The sequence below is a fragment of the Ambystoma mexicanum genome, chromosome 6p (assembly GCF_040938575.1).
Source record: "Ambystoma mexicanum isolate Mex_15411 chromosome 6p, UKY_AmexF1_1, whole genome shotgun sequence".
NCBI lineage: Eukaryota > Metazoa > Chordata > Amphibia > Caudata > Ambystomatidae > Ambystoma > Ambystoma mexicanum.
Window position 1 is genome coordinate 865330394 of NC_090935.1, and position 24019 is coordinate 865354412.

Here is a 24019-nt window from a genome sequence, read left to right on the forward strand (position 1 = left end):
GTATTTTTTCTGACATGAGGTAGCATGAGGAGTAGCATGAGTACAGATAATCCAAGCAGATAGACAGAAAGGTAAGACTACAAGCCATCATGCGCCTTCTCTCAGAGGGGAGGAAGGGTGGGTTGCATGTGAATCTAAGCAGATACAAGCATCAGAAATACGATTACGGTGAGTAATGTATCCCTTCTGAGGCTTGTGGAATCTGCTTAGATCACATGCTGTGCATAGATTAGCGAGCAGTACCTGAAGGAGGTGGGATGTGAGAAGGGTCATGAGCAAATAAGTGTCTTAGAACCGCTTGTCCCACTTGTGTATCTTCCTTGGAATGGGTGTCAATGCAGTAATGCTGAGTAAAAGTGTGAATAGAGCTCCAAGTAGCTGCTTTGCAAATGGTGTCAAGGGGTACATTTGCAATGAAAGCCAGAGTGGCCCCAATGCCTCTAGTAGAGTGGGCTCTTGGCGTGAAAGGCAGAGTTCTTTCAGAAAGTGAGTAACACAGCTGGATACAGTTAATAATCCACTTCGAGATGGCACCTTTAGAGACGCGATCCCCCTCTCTGCCTGTAGCTACGGAGACAAACAGTTGATCTGTTTTTCTTAGCGGTCTGGTCTTATTTACATAGTAGAGGACCACCCTACGCACATCTAGGGTGTGTAGTTTCACCTAAGCCGAGCTTTGCGGGTCCTGGAAGAAAGCCGGAAGCTTGATGGACTGGTTTACATGGAATTTAGATATAAATTTAGGTGAGAACCTAGGGTGTGTGCGTAAAACCAGTTTGTCTTTATGGACAGTAAAGAAGGGATCCTGCACTGACAGAGCCTGAATTTCAGTGACCCTTCTTATAGAAGTAATAGCTACTAAGAAGGCCTTTTTATAAGTCAGGTGTTTGAGACCGCTTTTATGCATGGGTTCGAAAGGGGGGCCCATGAGCTTGGCTAGCACCACATTAAGGTCCCACCGTGGTGGTGGGTTTGAAATAGGAGGGTGAAGTCTCTTTACTCCTTCCATGAAGGCTTTAACTACTGGTACTTTCCACCACAAAACCTTGCTATGGGAAGTGGTGTAAGCCGACAGGGCTGCCAGGTGTACTTTCAGTGAGTTAAAAACCAATCCTGCATCCAGCAGGTGGAGCATGTATGTAACAATAGTGGAAGGAGTGCAATCAACGGGGTTGATTGATCTACTCTGGCACCAGATAACGAACCTTTTCCACTTGTCAAAGTAACAGTGCCTTGTGTTTGGTTTCCTAGATTCTTTTAGGATGTCCATACACCGCTGTGGCAAATTGAGATGTCCAAACTCTATGACCTCAGGAGCCATGCTGCCAGGTTCATTGAGTTGGGTTGCTGGTGCACTGTTTGACCTTGGTGCTGGGACAATAGGTTGTACCAGGCTGGAAGTTTGATGGGCTCGCACACCGCCATCCTGCGTAGGTGTGGGAACCACGGTTGTCTTGCCCACGTGGGAGAAACTAGGACGAGTGTCATCGACTCTCTGTTCATCTTGTTCACCACTTTCCTGATGAGAGGAGTTGGTGGAAAAGCGTACGCAAACATCCCTGACCAGTTCATCCACAGGGCGTTCCCCTGGGAGTCTGGTTGGGGGAACCTGGATGCAAATCCTGGGCATTGTCTGTTTTCGCTTGTGGCGAATAGGTCTATAGTGGGGAAACCCCACTGAGAGAAGAGATCTTCTACGACCTCTATGTGTAGAACCCATTTGTGTTCCTCTGGGAGGGAGTCTCTGCTCAGAGCATCCGCTAGGGAATTGAGCTCCCCTGGAACATGTTGTGATGACAGGAAGATGTTTCATCTGAGTGCCCATATCCAGATTTTCTGGGCAAGCTTGGACAGATTTGGCGAGCGAGTCGCTCCTTGCTTGTTCAGGTAGAACATGGCTGTTGTGCTGTCCGTCCGGATTTGCACTGACAGGTTTATTAGGTGGGGCTCGAACGCCTGAAGCGCTCTGAATACTGCCAGAAGCTCTAGCAGGAAGATGTGGTTCTTGGCCACTGAGTGAGACCAGAGACCCTGAGCTGTGTGGTGGAGATGGTGAGCTCCCCACCCCGTCAGGCATGCGTCTGTAGTGACTATTGCCTGTACCTCGGGATCGTAAAAGGGTTTCCCCTGTGCGAGATTCTCTCTTGTCCACCAGTGAAGGCTTTGTACCAGTGTTGGTGAAACAACCACTAGATCGTCCCACTGACCACTTGCCCGAGACCACTGGGACGCAGCCGCGCGTGGGGGACCAGGTAAATACATGACGCCATCATGCCCAGTAAATGCATTGCTTTGCGTACCGTTATTTGTTAACCGGACTAATAATGCGGAATTTGCAGTAGTATATTCCGAATTCTTTCTTCTGAAGGAAAGGTCAACCCCTCTTGGGTATCTAGGATTGCTCCTAGGAATTGTTTTGAAGTGCTTGGCACTAGGCTTGACTTTTTCTCGTTGATTGAGAAGCCTAACTCGTGAAGGAGGTCGATAGTCCTTTGAATGTTTGTCCTGCAAATTCCTGGGGTTTCCCCCGTTATGAGCCAGTCGTCCAGATAAGGGTACACTGGGATTGCCTCCCTGCGTAGGTGTGCAGCCGCCACCGCCAGTACCTTGGTGAATACCCTTGGTGCTGAAGCTATCCCGAAGGGCAGTACCTTGAATTGGTAGTGTCGACTGTCCACCTTGAAGCGCAAATACTTTCTGTGTGGTGGGAACATGGAAATATGAAAATAAGCATCTTTCATATCCAAGGTTGCCATGTAATCCCCCTTTTTTAGGAGGGGGATTACCTCTTGTAGCGTGGTCATATGAAATTTTTGGGGCTTGACATACTTGTTGGCAGGCCGTAAATCCAATACTGGGCGCATTGTCAAATCTTTCTTTGGCACAAGGAAGTAAGTTGAATAAATACCCTTGTTTACCTGGTGTCCCGGGACGAGTTCTATCGCGTCCTTTTCTAGCAGAATGGCGATCTCCTCGAGGAGAATCTTCTGATGTTCTAAAGAGTCTACTCTTTGTCGTGGAGGATGGTTCCGGGGACGCTGCAGTAGTTCTATACAATATCCTGTGGATACTGTTGACAGCACCCATCTGTCTGATGTGATCCCTTCCCAAGCCTGGGTGAAGTTGGAAATGCGTTCCCCTACTGGGGTTGCGTCAGAAGGGACCCTGAACTGAGCGTCACTGCTTTGGTGGAGGCGTGCCGCCTCCCTTGTTGGGGCTGCCTCTGCCTTTACCACGACCCCTCCTATTACCCCTGCCGTAACCCTGGGTGGACTGTTGGTTGTTGTTCCACTGTGTACCCTGCCCCTGGGAATAGGTAGATCCTCTCTGGGAATTTTGGCCGCGTGGGCGACAAAATTACTATTCCCTCTCTAGTTAGGGGGTTTATTGGTTAACTGGCCAAGGGACTTGAGTGTTTCGTATTCGTCCTTGGCATTCTTGAGTGCGTCTTCGACCGCCTTACCAAACAACAGATCGGTTTCCACCGGTTTGTCCAACAATGATGCCTGGGTTTCTGCCTTAAAACCAGACTGCCGTAACCACGCATGTCTTGATAACAGTGCCTTCCGCTATCAATCTGCCTGCGTTGTCAGCGGCGTCGAAGGTTAATTTCAAAATGCAGCCAGACACGGCTCTACCCTCTGCGGAAATCTGAGCTAACTGGCCCTTTAAAGGTTCAGGAGCAGAGCCGCGACTTCTTCCCACTGATGGCAGTTGTAGCTGGCCAACAGGGTGGTGGAGTTTGCAATCCTTGCTTGATAGGCGGACGTTGAGGCTACTTTCCTGCCGAAACCGTATAGTTTTTTGCTCTCCTTGTCGGGAGGAGCTTCGGACGATGACAAGGGTGTTCCAGCCCTCTTACGAGTGTTGGTGACAACTAGGGAGTCTGGTTTCAGATGTCCTCTTATATAGAGAAGGTCAGACTGGGCCGCCCTGAAAAGTTTTTCAACCCTGGGATTGACTGCTCTGGTGAGGTCCTGGTTCACCAGGGACGGGTCTCTTCTCCGCTGAATGGACTTAAGGATAGGGATGGTCTGGGCAGCAGGCCTCCTTTCTCCCACTAACTCTTCTGCGAAGTCCCTTTCCTCCTGGGTGTCAATGTGGAAATGTTCTGCTGCGCGTGCAAGAACCTCGTTTAGGAGGGGTTGGTTATCGACCAGGGAGTCGGTAACCGGGGCTTCGTTATCTACCGGGGAATCTACTCTGTATGTTTCCGGGTCCTCCTCTTCCTCTTCCTGGTCCTCATCATCCCCATAGTAGCCCGTCCCGGTTTGCTCTTCTAGCATACCAAATTCTTGGTCCTCACAAAAGGAAGCCTCTCCTTAATACAGTGAGTATGGTCTTGCGTAAGGTTGCACCTCGAAGGGTTCTGACCTCATCGGAGTTTCAAACCGGGGCTTCTTACTCGGGGGATAGGATCAGTAGAGCCTGAGGGTGTCGCCCCCTGTGGATCATACGAGAGGAAATGTTCTGGATTTTTATCATAAAAATCTGCCAAAGAAGACATTCTTGACATGACTATGTCTTCACTGGACCCTCTCAGCAAGTCTATGGGATTTATCTTGAGTAGCTTTGATGGTTTTAGACATATCAGCAGACCTGGTTTTGTCTGTTTAGGGGGAGTGGTGTGTTTCAAAGGTGTGGAAGAGTGCAAAGGTTGTTTCTTCTGCTGTTTTCCCCCCTCCTCGTGAGTGGAAAAATGTTTTCCCTGTCCTTTAGTGGCTCCGGGGGTTTTCGACGCCTGGCGTCGAGGATCGGGGGTGTTGTCCCTGTCCGAGCGTGGGGCCTCGCTGGTTTTAACTGCGGGCTCCGACTCCTGGAGCGCGGCCTGGGGGTGGAAGTCGTCTTTGTCTCCCGACGATCAAACTTCTGTTAGCCTAGGGAGCGAGGCACTCTTGGCAAGAGTGGATGATTGCCTGGAGTCATGCGGCGATCTTGATCGAGAGCGCCCAGAGGACACCGAATCGGACCGTTCCGTTTGTGCCTCTATCCGAGAACTGGACGTCGTCGAGTCTCGGTTGGATTTAGTGTGTTTAGTGTGTGTAGTATGTGAAGCGCTTGTGTCGCCGGGGGTCTTCCCCATAGCCGCCCTGCCAGACGACCTTCCGAGGTCGGGGACCTGCGCTCGGCTGTCTTTCGACGCCGTAATGCCCTTGCCGTCCGAAAGTACGGCGTCGCTGAAGGCGCCCTCCGCTGCCATGGCCGCCTGCCTGGCGTGGTGGGCCCAACGCTTCGTCGAACGGTCCTTAAGTGTCTTAGGTTTAAACCTACTACACGCTCTGCAGTTCGCTTCGCGGTGGTCCCTCGGCAAGCAGAGATTGCACATGGCGTGCCTGTCGACCCAAGGGTATTTGCGATTGCACTTGGGGCAGAATTGAAAAGGGGTAGCAAATGTATAAAGTGTACCTATATACCAAGAGTGTAGAGTATGTACCATCCCCCACTCTCCCTACTTGCAGGGCCAAGGCCAGAGGCCTTCCAAGGCCCGGGCCGAGGCCAGCGGCCTTCCGAGGCCCAAATCCGTCGTGCAGCAGCCGACGGTCGATTTCTTCTCCAGCCGGCGTCGAGTGTCGAAGTTCGACGTTGGGGTGGGGAAGGATGTCAATAGATTATTATTTTAAATTTTTACCAAAAGTATGGCTAAGGCCAGGGGACTCCGCAAAATGCTTCCGACCAGTATGGCGGAAAAAAACAATCTGATGATCCTAGACGCGTGAGGGATCTTGGGTACAGTGGACGTCACACTAGGGATAGTATTACTGGCACGCCCTGTGTCGACGCCCATTTTCGAGTTTCGAAAAACAAACTGTAATACTCCGCAGCTTCCACTAGATGTCGGCCTATGCACAGCATGTGATCTAAGCAGATTCCACAAGCCTCAGAAATAAATATATATATATATATATATATATATATATATATATATATATATATATATATATATATATATAGATTTTAACTCTTATTGTCATTTAGCAGCTAAAGACATGAAAGGAAGCCAATGAGAAGATGATTATTGGGAGAACACTCACGTGGTTGAAAATAACAAGCCAGCTCTTTAATAATTTACTTGGCACATGCCCTCTTGCCGCCTCAGATTTAAATTGCATGGCAAATAAAGACATTTTGGAAACTATAAATGAATTTCTAGAACGTGCTGCAAAAACTATAGTCATTGCACATAATGGGAGGCAACATAATCTACGAATGGCTCATTCAAGAAAGGAATAAAAGCTATAGAGGGGAAGCCCATAGAGTAAAAAGATCGGACTCCTTAAACTGGCTAGCAAAAAGTAGGTTAATTTAGAAAATTAGCACAAAAATTTGCTTCACTCATACAGACATGTAGGGAATGCGAACTGGAGGACGCTGTTTAATATGTTCAGAGAATAAGAGGTTTTGGCACCTCTACCGACAGTATCCATCTGAGAACGAACCAAGAGAGGCCAACCTTATGGATGCAATTACATGGGAGAAATACATCAGAGAGACCTTTTACAGTGAGGCTCTCTCTACCCCTATAAGTAATGTGTTAGAGAGACACAGAAGCAAATTTCCGTTTGATCTGGAAGACAACATTAAAATGATCACTAAATTAAAACCATCTCAAGCACCCAAGCCCAATGGGATACCTAATGTAGTTATTAAAATTAATTCTGTTTGCTGGGCACCAATTCTATTAACACCATTTACAATAATTTGAGATGAGGGATACATCCCTGATGAATGGCGTAAATCAATACTTGTAGCCGTTTTTAAAAGGGGGACTAGATCAGGACCAGCACATTACTGTATGCTGACCATGATCAACTCATGCTCAAAGATCTTCTGCACCCTTTTTATGCAAGATTTATTGCTTGCCCATGTAGAAAAAATGATCCTGCCAACAAACAGGATTTAGATCTGGTCTTAGCACTCTTGGTAATATGTTAACATTGCAGAATCTCATCTCGGATTCAAGGGCAAATGTGGGGACAAAATGATACCTGTGCTATGGAGACTACTTTGCCGCATTTCATAATGTAGATTGGGTAAGGCTCCCGGGTAAACTACAGAATTGGGGTATGTGCTCTTATTTGCTGCACTTTATAAAAGCTATGCAAACCAATACCACATTAGTGGTATGTACCAACTCTGAGGGACTGCCAACGGGACCCATTAAGATAAATTGAGGCCGAAGGCAGGGCTGCGTCCTGGCCCTGGTATTATTTAATCTTTACCTGGTCAATATGGACATAGCATAAAGGATGTTCGTAGCTTCCCTCATAAGATTAGGAAGGTTGACATACGTTGGCTAACATATGGTGATGACACAATCATCTTTGACCAAATGCCCATTGGATTGCAGCACTCACTGGGTGCCCTATTTGTTTATGCCAACGAGAATAACATGACCATCAAGCTAAAGAAAACCAAGGTGATGGTCATTGGGGCAACTGCGTGGAGCATCCATCCCAAAGTTCTGTTGGAAAATTAATGATGTTTCCCTAGCGGTAGTTCCTTCTATCCCTTTCTTCAAAACTCAACTATGCCATCCTATGAGAAAGCATTGTCCAGGAAGGTCACAAGTACATGGAATGTTATCAGAACTTTGTTGGCAAGGCGGGGTGGCTACTCTGTAGAATGCTTTCTGCAAATCTACCATGAGTATAATTCTTAGCATATTGTATGGTCTTGAAGTGCTAGCAGAGAAATATGTACAATGGCTAGGACAATTACAGGCTAAGTTATGGAGACAGATTCTAAAACCTCTGCGTTCTGTGCCCATCCAAGCCATTAGATGTCAGCTGGGTCTCGCATCACTTCAAACAATATTGGAAATTCAGAAATGCAAATTATATGTTAAATTGAAGAATATGGAAACAACTGATGATTGAATAATGAGTAGATTGCTATCAACACACAAATAATACATATAATTTTGCACTGAACAATAGATCTTGTGAAATGAAGACCTTATGTTTGACACCTCCATTTCAACAGCAGGAATTGATGACACACTTTTTTAATAAAAACTAATGCGATCATGGAATTTGGAACAGATGGGCACGAAAAAGCGTTAAGCAATGTGTCACCCAGAGTTTTATCCCGGTGATCCCCTGTGACTTCCTCACACAATTTTGTAGTGGTGATCTTAAATGCGTATTAACATATTTAAGGTTTAACATTTTATCATGTAAAGAGTATACGGGTACTAGGGCTGGGTAGCCCCATTGATGACGAGAAATGCCTGAACTGTCTGACAGACAAACTTCTAGACATTTATTGACAGGGTGCTGCACCTTGTTCCAATATTATCTGAAGGGTTATGTCAATTTGGTAAGTGATATTTCATTTATCGCCGATGATCAATTCTGGAATGCGATATTCTCAGCAAGATTTATCACTGGGGCAGCATACTATATCCGGAAGAGAGCGAAAGAACGCAAGAAGGTGATGATCTTAAACTTTTTTAGTACATTTTCTTAGTATTATATAACAGTTGATAAAATACTTTTTATAAGTGGGAAATACTAATTGATAGATTTAATCAGATGTTTCAGTCCGAAATTTTAAGGAACATAATTATGATTTTGTAACTTGTAAATGTTTAATGGTTTTATTTTATGATTTATGATGCATCATGGCTATTAACGTGTACACTTGTTTGTTCTTATTAATTTTATTTCTCGTGCAAAAGGTTTAAAAATGTTACCCAAATGCATGTAACAAATAAAAAAGAAATGATATATATATATATATGTACACACACACACACACACACACACACACACACACACACACACACACACACACACACACACACACACGCGCGCGCAGAGGATACATTACTCACCGTAATCTTATTTATAATGCTTGGATCTGCTTATATTCACATGCTCTGCATAGTCCAACATCTAGTGGTAGTCGCAAAGTATTACAAGATTTGTTTTCGAAAGTCAAAAACAGACAGACGTCAACAGGGTGCGTTAGTAATATGATCCCTAGTGTGACGTCTACTGTACCCATGGTCCTTCACGCGTTAAGGTCCCTGAGATTGTTTGCTTCTCAGATGAGGTTTCATGAAGTGTAGCGTGAGTATAGATGTGATAAAGCAGAAACAGTTAGACCAGAAAAAGAATCTATGCACTTTCGACTGCAGAAGGGCAAGAAGGGTGGGCGCTTGTGAATCTAAGAAGATACTAGCACCAGAAATACGATTACCTTGAGTAATGTATCCCTTCTTAGATCACATGCTCTGCATAGATTAGCAAGCAGTATCTGGAGAAGGAGGTGGGATGTGAGAAGGTACAGCAGCAAATAGAGGTTTAGAACGGCTTGTCCCACCCGTGAATCTGCTTTAGAGTGAGAGTGTCAATGCAATAATGCTGTGTGAAGGTAAAAATGGAACTCCATGTAGCAGCTTTGCAAATGGCGTCTAGAGTGACATTTGCAACGAAGGCTAAGGTAGCTCCGGTACCTCTGTTATAGTGATCCCTGGGAGTGAAAGGCAAAACACTTTTGGACAGGGAATAGCAGAGCTGTATGGACCAGACTATCCATTTGGAGATGGCATTCTTTGATATGTGATTGCCCTCTCTCCCAGGTGCTATGGAAGCAAAGAGTTTGTCGGTTTTCCTTAGGGGTTTAGTTTTGTTCACATAGTACAAGACCGCTCTCTGTACATCAAGTGTATGGAGGCTTCTTTCAGCCGAGTTTGATGAATTTTTAAAGAAGGTAGGAAGTTCTATAGATTTACATGGAACTTTGAAATGAAATTAGGTGAAAACCTAGGTCTTGTAAAGACAAAGCTTTTAGCTCACTGACTTGTCATAGAAATGATGGCTACTAGGAATGAAGTTTTGTACAAAAGTTTTATGCTGGCCTTGTGCATAAACTCAAAGGCTGGACCCATGAGTTTGGAGAGCACAACATTAAGATTGCAACCTTAAGGGTTAGACATGGGGAGGTATAGCCTCTTTACCCCTTCCATGAATGCTAATGCTTTAATGACAGGAACTTTCCTCTAGGACACCATGTTTTGTGAAGTGGCTTAAGCTGACCGAGCCGCCAGGTGTACTTTGATGGAGTTGAATACTAGGCCGGATCAGTTTAAGCCAGTAGGTAAAGCATGTAATGTAGAATGTTAGCTGGGGAACCTTCGATTGGCTTTAAGGTTTGTGACCTGCACCATATCACAAATCATTTCCACTTGTTGAAATAGCAGTGTCTGGTGTTGAGTTTCCGTGCCTTCTTCAGGATAACCATACACCGTTGGGGAAGATTTAAGTGGCCGAATTCTATTACTTCAGGGCCAGGCTGCCAAATTCATAGATGGCGGACGAGGGTGGAGGGATGCTCCCATTGTGTTGTGTTAGCATATTTTAGGGGCACGGGAGCATGGCTGGGTCGCACATCGCCAGTTTGAACAGACGTAGAAACCAAGGTCATCTCGCCCATAAAGCAGCAGCCAAGATTAGAGTTGCCTGTTCCTGGTGCATCTTGTGCACACTCCTGCTGAGGAGTGGTGTTGGAGGAAAAGCGTAAGCACATTTCCCTGACCAGTTCATCCATAGGGCGTTGCCCTTGGATGCTGGATGGGGAAACCTGGACGCGACGTCTCAGCATTGCGTGTTTAGGCTTGTGGCAAACAAATCCAAGGGGGAATTACGTCATTGGGAGAAGATTCGGTATCCAATATATTTATTGAGTTGCCACTCATGTTCTTCTGGTAGAGGGTATTTGCTTAGAGTGTCTGCCAGAGCATTGAGTTCCCCTGGAACGTGTTGAGCAGTTAGGAACATTGAGTGCCCACTTCCATATTTTTTCGGATAGCCTGGACAGACTGATGGCATGTTCCTCCCTGCTTGTGTATGTGCAACATGGCAATGGTGATGTCTGCGAGGACTTGCACTGTTTGATTATTTTTTTTTTTTATGTTTTAGTTTGGTGTCAAACTTTTCCATCATTGTGAGTCAGATGTGAGATAGTTTGAAGAAAAGAGGCGAGAAGAAAAAAAAAGTCTTGTCTATTGTCATGGTTCAAAGCCTTTCTTCCACTGAGATCAAGAATGCTAGAGAGGAAGAGGGAAGTTGTGTATATATATTTGTTGTTCTTTCCACTGAGGATGGCCGCCCATCTTTCTTCTGTGTTCATTTGTTGCAATGCCAGATCAAAGTAGAAGCCAAAGTGCTTGAGTTGGGGTGCAAGAGACTGACATTCCATCACCAGATGGAATATGGTTTCCGGTGTGTTTTCAGCTTTACAGAAGTGACAATAGTTTTGTGATTTGGCAATCTGTCTTGTTGTTGCAAGGTAAGAGTTTGTTGGTAGAATGTTCAGGCGGATTCTCAGGAATATCGATCTGATGGTTTGATCTGGAAAAAGTAGCAGGTACGGCTGTGGTCCGTTTAATTTTCTGTTGTCTTTGGCACATTGAAGCGTCTGTAGGTGTTTTTCAGTTGAATAGTTTTGATCCAGTCGTTCTGTAATAACTTGATTTTGGCGTGCTGAGGACTCATAAATAAGAGTTCTTCAGAGATCTCTTCCTGTTCCATTTCTTTGATGATAGATTTTTTCATTTTTCTAGCACCGTGTTGTTAAAGGTGTTTGGTTGGGTTTTCAGAATTCGAATTGCAGGAGTTTTCTCGTCCGATAGTAGTTTACGATAGAGGTCTAATCTTTTCCAACATACAATAGATCTTATAGATTGTGTTGCTAGTTCATATCTTATTCTCGGCATCAGATACGAATGAGGGAGGCAGAGAATCTTACACCAAAAGGTTGATTCAAGTTTCATCCAATTTACTTTTTCTGTATTCAACATTGTTCCGTTCCGTATGTTATTATCAGGATGTATTTTGATCTATAATAGGCAATGATCGGTTTGAATGAAAATTTTCCATATTTTCTGTGGAGTATGCATCCCTGACGTGCCAGTGTTTGTGCCTTTTGTTCCACTTTGTCCAACCATTGTTCTTCAGTCCCGGATTGATTGATTAGTATGCCGAGGTATTTAAATGTTGTGGCATTTTCCAATCGAATTCCACTGATGTTAAATTGTGGTTGGTGTATTGATTTTGATTGTGGTTTTGTTAGAGTCATAGTCTTTGTTTTTGAGTTATTGATTGTTCGCTCATTATTGTCCATATAGTTGCTCGGTAATGTCAAGGCAACTTGTAGTCCAGATGGGGTTTTGTCGAGCAAAATGATGTCATCCGCATATGTCATAACAGGGACAGGTGATGAATTTATTTTCGGTGGGTTCATTTGGCTGTTGATCAGATGTTGTTCTATGTCGGATGTGAATAGGTTATAGAGGGTTGCTGCTAAGGGAATCCTTGCTTTAAGCCATTCGATGTGGTTATTGGGTTGGTGGTCAGACCTTGTTTTGTAAGTCTTACTTTTATTGAAGTATCTGAATAGAGTAAGATGATTGGTTCCAGGATGTTCGGGGGGCAGTTCCATGTTTTTAGTTTTGCCCATGGCTTTTGCCGTGATATGGTATCAAAGGCCATCTTTAAGTCGATAAATGCAGCATATATCGTGGTCTTGTTGTTGATGGCTTCATGTTTGATGAGATGGAGTAGCAGTAGATTAATATTAGTTCCAACATTAGGAGTGAAGCCTGTTTGTCGTGTTGAGATCCGGCCAGTGGATGTTGCCCAAGAAGTAAGCTGTCTGAGAAGTGTTGTTGCAAAAGGTTTTCCAAGTGGGTCCAACAGAGCAATTGGGGCGGAAATTCTGTGGTTGGTCGCGGGGTCCTTCTTTGTGGATGGGGACAATTGTAGCCGATCTCCAAGAGGTTGGAATTTGATTGAGCCTGTTTATGTGTATTATCTGGCACATGAAGTTTGCCCATGCCGGGGGATCTTGTTTCAGTACAGCGTTTGAAAGTCCATCAGGACCAGGTGCTCTTGATGTATTGAGATGTTTAATCATACATAGCAGGTCCTCGTAGGTGGCGGTACCGTCCATTTTGCTTAGTTATTGATTGATTCTTTTTCAGGTTGGAACGGACGGTCCGCGTAGATGTTTGAAAAGTGTGCAACCCAAGATTCTTGCGGTACATTGGCTGTTAACTTGTGCTGTTTTTGAGCATTGTCGTTCAGTAAATTCCAGGGTTCCCTTGTATTATTCGATTGGTATGTCTTCATTATGGTTTCTGCACTGTTTGATTTGAAACTTTGATTTGATCACTTCTCTGGGGAGGCCATAGCTTGGATTGAGTCTTTCCTCAGTGAAAGGACCATGCAGGTATTCTCGCCCTCAGCAGCGGTAGACCCTATCCCCATTGCTTGTGGTGTCCCTCAGGGATCCTGTGTCTCTCCCACGCTATACAACATATTAACCAAGCCCCTTTTCGATGATCTGGACAATCTTGGTATCACCTACACTAATTATGGGGATGATACCCAGATCCTCCTCCCACTTTACGGGGATTATGGTAAGGATTTGGCTTTGGTGAATAAGGTGTATCTCATCATCCAGGCATGGATGATGAATCATGGTCTATGCCTGAATGATGACAAAACAGAGATCATCATTCTAGGCACTTCCACCAACCTTAAAAAACTTGGAAATGAATACACCTCCTTTATGATTGATGGCAACCTCATCAAAGTGGCCAGTGAGGGGAAAACTCTTGGATTATACCTCGACTCCACCCTCTCCTTCACCAAACAAGTTAACATGCTGACCTCCTCTACTAGCTACACTTGTAAACTCATCAGAACCGGAAAACCCTTCCTCACTAACAGCTGCATCATCCTGGCCAGAGCCCTCATCCTGTCCAGGCTTGATTACTGTAACACCCTCTACATAGGCTCTAACAAAACCATAGTCAGGAAGATCCAAACACTCCAAAATAAAGCCCTCACCCACAAATCCCTGAACAACTCTGCCTCTAGCTATCTGGCTGAGAGGTTCCACAAAAGGACCTCCACCAGACCTTCTAGACTAGCCCACAGCAATTCCCTCCTAGTCCCCAGATTCAAACTTTCGAAGATAGGTGGCAACAGCTTCCCCACCAAAGCGACCCAGTTATGGAATTCCCTACCTCCGCTATCCGAGAAGATCAGCCATATCAAAACCTCAGATCTAAATGTACCAATTGGCTAAAATCCTCCGATCTCTAACTTCAGCCATGTGCCCGCTAGATTCAAACAACCTCAAGCGGACAGAAACGAAACGTACAACCTTTATGTCCATTGTTACCTGTGACCATTCTGTGTATGTATGAACATGTATTAATAGTTTATTCATCTGTGTAACCAAGATGAGAATCTTCACGTAACTGTCGCGCCCCGATACCCTCGGGTCTGGAGCGCGTTACAAATGAATAAACAAAGATGTTGCTGAAACGCTTGAAGAGTCTTGAGAACTAGCAGAAGTTCTAGGAACTTATGTCTTTTTGGGCTGTAGCGTGTGTCCACTGGGCTGTGTGGTGGAGGAAATGAGCCCCCCACAGTGAGGAGTCTGCAGTTAGGATCGCTTGTACTGGTGGAACACTAAAGGATTTTCCTTTTAGCAGGTTGCCCCTGGACCACTAGCAAAGAGCCTGTGCCAGGGTTAGCGAAAAACAACCACTAGATTGTCACACTGACCGCTTGCCTGAGAACATTGTTTCGCCAACCACTCCTGCATTGGGGGCATGCGCAGGTCCGCAAGTGGAACCAAGAGAATGCATGAGGCCATCATCCCGAGCAAGCGCATTGCTTTGTGTACAGTTATCTGGCGACCAGACGTGTAGTGAAATACTTGCAACAGCATGTTTTATAATCCCTCGTTTGACGGGAAAGCCAGCTCCACTTTTGTCTTTCGAATTGCTCCCAGAAATTGTTTTACCTGGCTGGGAAGTAGACTTGATTTCTTTGAGGTCTATTGTTTTTTGGGTATTTTGTCTTCAAATTTGAGGAGATTCCCTGGTGATTAGCAAGTCGTCCAGATAAGGGTTATGGGGATTGACTCCCTGCGCGTGTCAGGTCCCCAGGTGACAGGAGGCAATAGTTTAGGTATTCTTTGGTGGCATTAGTAGTTGCTGCTAGGGAGGGTTGAATTGGTTGGGACTACAATTTTCCTTAACAGTAATGTCAGCCAGCTACTATTGTCCCAGTTCAAGATGTAGAACTTCCTGCACAGCAGTGATTAGATTGGGGACTATTGTGATGCAGTTTGGAACCTCAGAAGAGGTTTTAAACTGCCTTTATTGTTTTTATTGTTTGTTTGTATAGCGCTCCTGACCCATGGGTATATGGGCGCTTAAGCATCTGGTTACAGGCAGAGGTAAGGAACATTAATACAGTAGTACAGCATATGTATAGTTGGCAGGGAAGCAGTCATTACAGATATAGTTGCAAGCAGACATAGTAAAGGATACAATCATACAATGGGCATACGTACATAGTTGGTTATTTGTTGAGTAACCAAGTGATAAGCTTAGTTCTGAATGGATGGAAGGTGGGGGTGCATTTGATAGTGGGATGGTGTTCCACAGTTGTGAGGCTAGAACTGGGAAGCTGTTTCATTCAAGATTTACTCAAGAGAGGTCTCAGCCTTATCAAGCTCCAAGGAAAAACATTGAGAAATTAAAGAAACCACAGCCTGGAAGACAACATCAGAAAGTACCATAGAACAAGACTCAGATAAGTGACTGAACATGAAAGAAAACTTTAATTAGTTTAAAGAAATTCTTCGCATAACAGTTACAAGAAAAGTAAGACATTTGCCCAGTATTATAATGAATAGTAGTTGTTGCTGAAACTGTAAGAAAACTGTGAAAAAGTTTAAGTTTTGCAAAAGATTATTTTTCAAGTTTGAAGTTATTTCATTTGAGAAAGCTTTCAAGGAACTAATGTGAAAAGGATTGCGCGCGCACGTCGGTCGTTTTAGTTTGTGAACGCATAAGCATTGGTAAGACTTGCGCGTATAGCTTTGATCATTGCATGTTTTTTGATTGCGAGCTCGTCAGGCACCAGTTGAGTGGCGTTAGATGAGAGGACCTAGTATCGCATGTCTGTGTCGGAGAAGGTGAAAAGAAGCAGTTACAAGTGTTCTGGTCGGCTTCTGAGTACGCAGTGATCGGCTCTCAGATATCACTAACCATGTTAACTGAAAATAAGAAAAGGAAGTACGTTTATGCACAGCACGTCCAACACTACATGCAAGTGTTTTGGCACGTAAATTGCAGAAAGCAGCTATGGCGTTGTGCGGCTGTCTAACACTCTGAACTTTATACAGTGGCAGAAAAGGACCATAGTTCGTTGCTAAAGTACAGTATACAAGCAGCGAGTGAGCACACAGTGAGTGGCGTATGAGCGATTTTAAAACTTTGTTTTAATCTGAGGTAACTAGAAGAAAGAAAAACAAATATATTTAAATTCATTAGGAAGATTTTAAGGAACTGGAAATAAGTTTAGAAAATAAAACTAACAGATTTTCATCATTTTTGAGAGTTGGAGCATTTAAGTTTTATCTGAGAGCACAGTTTTAAGCAATCATCCTTAACTACAAGGAAAAAAAGCAAACCGTGAAGAGGAAAAGAATCAGCAGTGAGCAGAGTTACAGTTCAACGAGAAAGTCTTCATTTTTGCCTCCTGGCATTGGGTGGAGGCAGTTGTGATGCTGGAAATGCATTAGAGGGACAGGGCCTCCCGGTCCTTATTCTGTAGTTCTTTTTGTGTATATTATGTGTTATTTTCTGCCCAGGAGTCCATGTGGGCCTCCTGGCAGTGCAGCTCTTCCTCTTTTTGATTTGGTGTACAGACCCTTGGGATACCCTTACGGCACCCATGGGTGGGGGTACCACCCTGTATCCCTAGTGTATGTTTTTGGGCACCTGTGTGTGGCCCCACAGAGCAGGGTATGGGCTGGTGGCAGCTCCATGCTGAATTTGACAGGTGCTCTGGGTATCCTCCATTTTGGGAATACCCAGGGCCTGCCATTGGAATCAGTTGATTCCTGATAGGAGACAAGATGGCCCCGTGGCCTCTTGCTTTCTATTGCTGTTACCTCGTTTTTCCCAAAGTCCTGGGAAGCCTTGACTCTGTCCCTTCCCGCTGACTGGCTGTTGGGTGGAAGTTCCAAATATGGTATTGTGGGGAAGTCCAGGCCAGACTAGCTGGAACCTTCCCAGTGACGGTTTGTTGTGGGTACGCCCTGGGGGTGGGACCTGGGTGAATGGAGTGTGTGACCAATATGCACTTATTGTTATGGGTGTCCGGTTTCTGGTACGTAACAATGAATAAGACAGCCCTGCCCGAAACTGGTATGAATGCAGTGTGGCGTGCCGAATGGCTGGGTACTTGTCCCAATACACATTCCTTGTTGTGAGTGTCGGTAGGGAGGAGAATGGCCATAAATGCACTGATTCAGATTGGCTGAATGCCTGATTGGCTGCCTGCCCGCATGAATGCCCTTCTGAATGATTGGTTGCCTGAGTGTGACCCAGCAGAGTGAATGAGAGACCAAACAGTATATCTGGGGACCTCTCACTGATGGAAAAAGTTCAGAAGCTGAAGTCGAAACTCATGCTTAATCTCGAAGCCGAGTCCGAAGAAGGTGGTTGACTGCTGTTACTTTCACCGCAATCCGAAAGCTGCCGTGCTGTCGAAACTGATCCAAGAGAGGACCTGGCTTGGAGACCTCTTCGCGAGCTAAGAGGGACCATCATGCACCGCAACCTTCAGTGAAGCACCCTGGAACTCTGCCTTCGGATGACTGTCAACCGGAGACGGGGACCGCCGAGGAATCCGACGAGAAGCACCGGACTGCAGTCCACTGTCGTTGACCAGGGGTCACAGGATTTCTATAACCACTGGAAGCCCGTCGAAGCAGTGTTGCCCAGAAGCGGGAACCGCTTGACGCCGATCCACCGACGACTGGAGCCGCAATGCTCCATTGATTAAGACACTTTGAATTCAAGGACACTATCGCCAGTACCACCAACTGCTTTGTCCCGCCGGAGAAAGTCGAGGCCGCTGACGCGCCGAGGAGCATCCGCCGGTGGGTTTCCCACCACCTGAAGAATGCATAGACGCTGAAGAATTGACACCCCTGCTGGGCCAAAGTCCTTCATACACTTTGCAGCAGCGAACAATCATCGTTGAGGTGCCCTGCACGCCTCATCTTTGCAGGACGTCCATGACTGATCGACGAGCACCGCCAGGACCAAAGTTGCTGCCTCAACACCTTTTGTTCACCATTTGTTCGAGGGATCTCAACGATCCGTGGCTCCTGTCTTAAAGGGAGCTGCTCAAGAAGGACCTGTCGACGACCCAACGTCGAACTCTGCTATTCCAGGTACATTGTGGTGGTAGAATCTTTTTAGAGGTAAATAAGACTCATATTTAACAATATATGGACTGGGCTTGTATTCTATCTTTATTTACAGGTTGCCCACGTGGGGGGGGGGGGGGTCCTCATACAGAACTGTGCCAAGTGGTAGGGGCCCAGTATTCTGCCTATTGTTTTAACCAACCTGCTTTCCACCTATGTCTATTGTTGGTTCACATTATTAACTGATTTGCATGACATTTGAACTGAGTACAGTTGATGCATTTTAATGGCATCAAAGAGCAATTGTGGCACCACATACAAACTGTATATTTACCATTTTAGATTAACTTGATCACAAAGTGTGTTATTGTGATTGTGTACATAACGTGAGCCTATTAATATAAAGAACTGCGTTTTCACTAACATGGTGTTTGGAAATTCCTTTGTGGGTGCTTGGGGACTACACTGTACTTCAGAACCAGACTGCATCACCTCCCGAGAGCTTAAGCCTTGATTGCTCGTCCAATGTTACCAAATAGAGAATCTTGGCTGGGGTGCTCTGTGCTTCTACTCTGCCGTATAAGGAGCAAGAGTACAGATAACCCCCTCCAGTCTTTACAGCAGTCAAATAATTTGAGAGGGAAGTGAGGAACTATTTATTAGTACAATTCTTGAATTTATATCGCCATGTATATGGTCGTCGGAAACGCCAATAGGCGATATTATTGGTGGGGATAATTTATGCAGTAAATGGGAGCAGGCGCTGTGGGGGATTCGTCCGCTCCCTTTAAAAAAAATATGGTGATTGCGGGGGTGTCCCCCACAGGGTCCATGAGTTAATATCGCCGCAAAAAAAAAAACAGCACCATTTTTGTATGGCGATATTTTTGCGGGACTATTAACACATGGAACCGTTTAACCAGAGATCCATTTATTGCAGGTTTTCCTGACGTTTGAGAGATCCTGGAGTAGAAGGGTACCGGAGGAATCTTGACCATTTGTTATTTTATCCACTTCCCCTTGGGTGAACTAGTTTGGGGGATCTGGTGGGCTATTTGTCTGCTCCTGCAGGATTTTGACGCCGAGACCTGATAGCGCAGGTTTGCTGACACTACTAAGGGGAGCACCTTGAACTGATAGTGAACTCCCGCTATTTTGAATCGCAGATATTTTCTGTGCGCAGGGAGCATTGAAATATTAAAGTATGCATTTTTCATATCCAATGTTGCCATGTAGTCCCACCGTTATAAGAGGGGGGGTCACCTATTAAAGCGTGGTCATGCAAAACATTTGGGGTTTGAAAAACTTGTTTGCAAGGTGCAGATCTAGGACTAGGCACAAAGAAGGGTCTTTCTTTAGCACAAGGAAGCACGCTGAATAAATACCCTTGGTTACCTGTTTTGTTGGGATGATCTCTACGGCGTCCTTTTCCAGCAGTGTCTTTGCTTCTTCTAATAGTATGCACTGCTCTTCTTGCGTCATCTTTCTGTGGTCTTGGCAGGCGGTTGGGTGGCTTTTGTAAAGATACCCACCTGCCACGGTGGACAAAACACCCAATTGTCTGACGTTATCCCCTCCCATGCGTGGGTGAAGTGTGACATTCGACCTCATTCTCGGGTGGCATGGGAGGGGACCTGCAGCAGTGCGTTATTGTTTGGGAGGGGAGGAGCTTTTCCCAGGTGAGGTTCTGTCTCTTCTCTGGATCTTATATTTCCTCTTTGAAAACCAGAAGAGGTAGATTGTCCTTGCGATGGGCCTCAAGCTGAAGTCTGTCCGCCCTGAGTGTATCCGGAAGAGCGTTGTGAACCCTGTATCCGGAGGAGCCTTGTTGTACGTATTGTTTGTTGGTTAATTAGCTGAGGGATTTCAGAGTGTCATACTCTTCATTCGCGCTTTTGAGGGCGTCTTCGACAGCCAACCGACAAGGAAATTTTATTCCACTGCCATATTAAGTAGGGTGGCCTGTGTCTCTAATATAAAACCAGACTGATCCAGGAGTGTCGCTTGATGGGTTTACCTTCTACGATGATACAGCCTGCATTGTCTGCTGCATCGAGATTATTCTTAAGGATGCAGTTAGATACCTGCTTGCCCTCTGAGATGGTGCTTAGTAATTGTGATTTTAGGGGTGCTGGAACCGCTTCAACCTGGTGTTCCAAGTCATCCCATTTGTGGCAGCCATAACTAGCTAGGAGTGTAGTGTTCTTTGCAATTCTAGCTTCAGATGCCGCCAAGTAGGCAACCTTCCTTCCAAAAGTGTAGAAATGTTTACTCTCTTTGTCTGGCGGGGCTTCATAAGACGGCAGCCATCTTTCCGGTAGTGGCAACGAGCTGATCCCTTATATACAGGGGTCTGTGGGCGCTGGCTTGAATCATTTTTCAATTGTAGGGTTAACCGTTCTTGTGAGGTTAGGTGCAAGTAAGGAGGGCTGTATACGTCTCTGTATAGACTAACAGTGGGATAAACTTGTCACCAAGAATGTCCTCCACAAAGTCCTTGTCTCCTTGTGCCCCTTAGGTGTCAATACTGAAATATTGGGCAGCCTTCAGCAGCAGTTTATTGGATTGAATTATCTACAGGTGAATCTGCTACAGGCTAGTCTTGGTGGTCAGGTGACTGGATGACAGATGATATCACTGTCATTGCAGTACTGGTCCCGACTGTATAGGTCTCCTTGAGAGCCGGGGTCTTGTGACCCTGAGAGATCAATACCATACATGTGCTGTGAGGGGTCTTGGTAAGTGGAGGACAGAGGACCTAGAGCAGAAGGGCCTGGCTGTGGGTAAACATTTTGGGAGGGGTTTGATGTTTTGCAGCCCCTGACTGGGTGGCGTCTCTAAGGGACGTTAGTTCTTCTGGATGCTTGTCCAAGAAGTCGACAAAGCACGACATCCTCCTCATAATTCTGGTGAACTGTTCAGGGGTCCAGTCATAGGAGGGTAGAAAGCCTGAAGGGTTAAGGGTGGCTTGGGAGGGTGCCTAATCCTTGTGATGCATAGCCCCTGAGTTTGTCTACAGGGAAGGAGGAACCCATAACCCAAGAGCTTTGGGAAGACAAAGGTGCACAGGATTTAGATTTTTCAGTGACCTTGTCTTTAACAGGGTAGCAGGGACGTCTTTTTTAATTAGTTCTTGCATTTTCGGCATATTTTTAGGGGACGCTGATGCACCTTTCGCTGCCTGTTCTGCACGTGAAAGGAGTGCCTTTTTGTGCGCGGTGTCCAAACCGATTTTGGGGGCCAGTTTCGGAGGCCTTTCATGAGAGGAAAGCTTAAGCGATAGCCCAGGGACCAGGGAAGATCTAGGGGCCTTTTCTGCAGACACCGCATGGGCCTAGACGGTTAAACTATTTTGTCGGATGTCAGCTGTGGGCTATGTGCTTTTGCGCGTGCTATGGCCGCTGGCTGTCGTCTGTCACAGAGCCGCATGGTTGCTTAGTGGAGTCGGAGGCATGCACATAGGGTTCCAATGAACCCTGGTCGCTTTCGGCGTCACTAAGGACACTGATACTTCCCTTGCTGGAATCCTCCGTCATGATGATGGAGGCTTTGGCCTGCATTGCGTGGACGGCCCATCACTTGGTCTGACATTTGTTAAGAGTTTTCGGGCTTGCAAAGTTTTTCAGTGTGGGACCTAGGGGGGGACAGTAATTGCACACACTGTGCATGTCCTTCCACTGGAATTTCATATGGCGGTAGGGCAACATTTAAAAGGTGTTTTTTTCCATCATAAATGGAAAGGGCAGTTAGGTGAGAAAAAGGGAAAAGGGCTGGCAGAATATGCATTTTCTTAAATGAGTAGATGTACGAAAACCTCCCCCTCTCTCCCTATTGTAAGGGGAGAGGCCTAAAGAGGCCCGTGAAAGCTGCGTCTGCTTGTCGATTCAATCAAGTCGTAGACGATGGAGTTGTCCGTCGATCAGTTGAATGACGCTGCGGCAAAAGCGGACGGGAGAGAGAAGTCTACGAATAAACTTTTACCTAGTCAAAGGCATCAGCCTGGAAAGGAACTCTGCAACTTGCGACCGACCACAATGGCGGAAACAATCTGAGGGACCTAGACACGTGAAGGACCATGGGTACAGTACACGTCACACTAGGAATAGTATTATCAACACGTCCTATCAAGGTCCCAACTTTCGGAAACAAATTTTGTAATACTCTCGACTACCACTAGATGCCGGACTATGCAGAGATCCACAAGCCTCTGGAAAAAAAAAATACATATATATATATATATATACACACATATATACACACACACACACACACACACACACACACAAAAATCCTGACATTAAAGAACACTTTTTTTTATGATATGCTACTTCATACCCAAGATTTGGGAATGAAGGTAATTGTAGAAACTTAAATTCATGATCTAATCCACAGGAAACACCCAGTGTGGACAGCCCCACCAGAGAATGCGTAAAGACAATACCATTTAAAACAATGTGGATAAAAAACTCACTTGAGGTATTGGAAAAAAACAAATATATAGTTCAGTAAACACATGATTCCTATAGTGTTTGGTCTTACCATTGTGGTCCTCGGTTATAACGACCTGAGGGAGACAATCTATGCTTTCTTTACTGGCTGGGGGATGAGCCTGTTCAACATCAACAGCAAGGGATTCTAAATGAGCTAGAGCAGTCTGAAAAACAAAGGTTTGAAATATATTAACTGCATAGAGATATACAACAATTATGTTTCAACAATGAACTTGTTTAATACTGATTTGTTTAAACCACTCCTTTATCAGATTACCTACGGAAATGAGAATGGGATGTGAAATATTTTAGTGAAAATCACCCTGTAAACATACAGTCCTTGTTTAAATGAAATGCAAAATCTAGAATGCATAGCAAACTGAAAAGTTCTTCATCAGCAAGCAAGGGACATTTCTTTCCATATAAGAATCTATATTGAAAAGCTGTCAAGTTTTCAGTAAGGCTACACTTTTATAAGGAGTACTGAGAGTAAAGGAGAGATAAAAAGCCAGTGGTAAGCGCAGCACTCACTACTACACCTAACAGATCAGAGTGCCAATGTTCACACAGCACATTGCCCTCCATTTAACCTTGCACAGCCAGGTGGATGGATGGACTGATGGATCAATCTTTTATACTGTTGTATATGGATTTATCCAAGCTGTGCAGATAGGGGTATTGCCATATTGCAAAAGACAAACTAGCATACAATGCAGCAAATTGCTTCACATTTTAGTGTTTCACATGGGAAGTACCTTGACTGGTGTTCGATTGGGGCCAGTATCCCTTCCTTCTGCTACAGTTGTCTATCTTTTTACATTCTAGTATAGGTTTCTCCACTTCGCCATACATAGATCAAATTACCACCTTGGAGTCCACATGCATGGAAGCAATCGCCAATGTTCCTGATGGGGTGTGTTAAAGGAGCTCCCCACAATTCCTTACCGGTGCAGGCATACAACTTGGGACTGGGTTGACTCGGCTGCTGCCCAAGGAGTCACCCGAGTGTGAAAGGAGCGGAATCCCTCTGGCTTGCCACCTCTCCACAGACCCGGTATTCCATCCTCAAGGTTAACCAACGGCAGCCTGATATCTGGGAATTAAAACTACCAGAATGTACTACAAGTGAGCTGAATGACCCCAAGGACTGGAATATAAAAGTAAGGTGTGGGGCACTCACCGAAGATATATTCCACCTAGTGGCAGAGAATGCAAACCCAAGTAGACTGGTGAATGAAATTCATCACAATGAGTGACTCCCTACATAGCAACCA

The 24019-nt window shown here is 45.3% G+C and overlaps 1 protein-coding gene across 1 annotated transcript in view; it reads right to left on the bottom strand.

The window, feature by feature from the left end:
* The window catches only part of PJA2 (praja ring finger ubiquitin ligase 2), a 578273-nt gene that overhangs the window by 193206 nt on the left and 361048 nt on the right, over positions 1-24019 (bottom strand). Inside the window, exon 7 of the mRNA XM_069625483.1 lies at positions 22795-22909. Within this exon, the coding sequence (XP_069481584.1) occupies positions 22795-22909 (115 nt within the window). The remainder of the gene's footprint in view (positions 1-22794; positions 22910-24019) is intronic.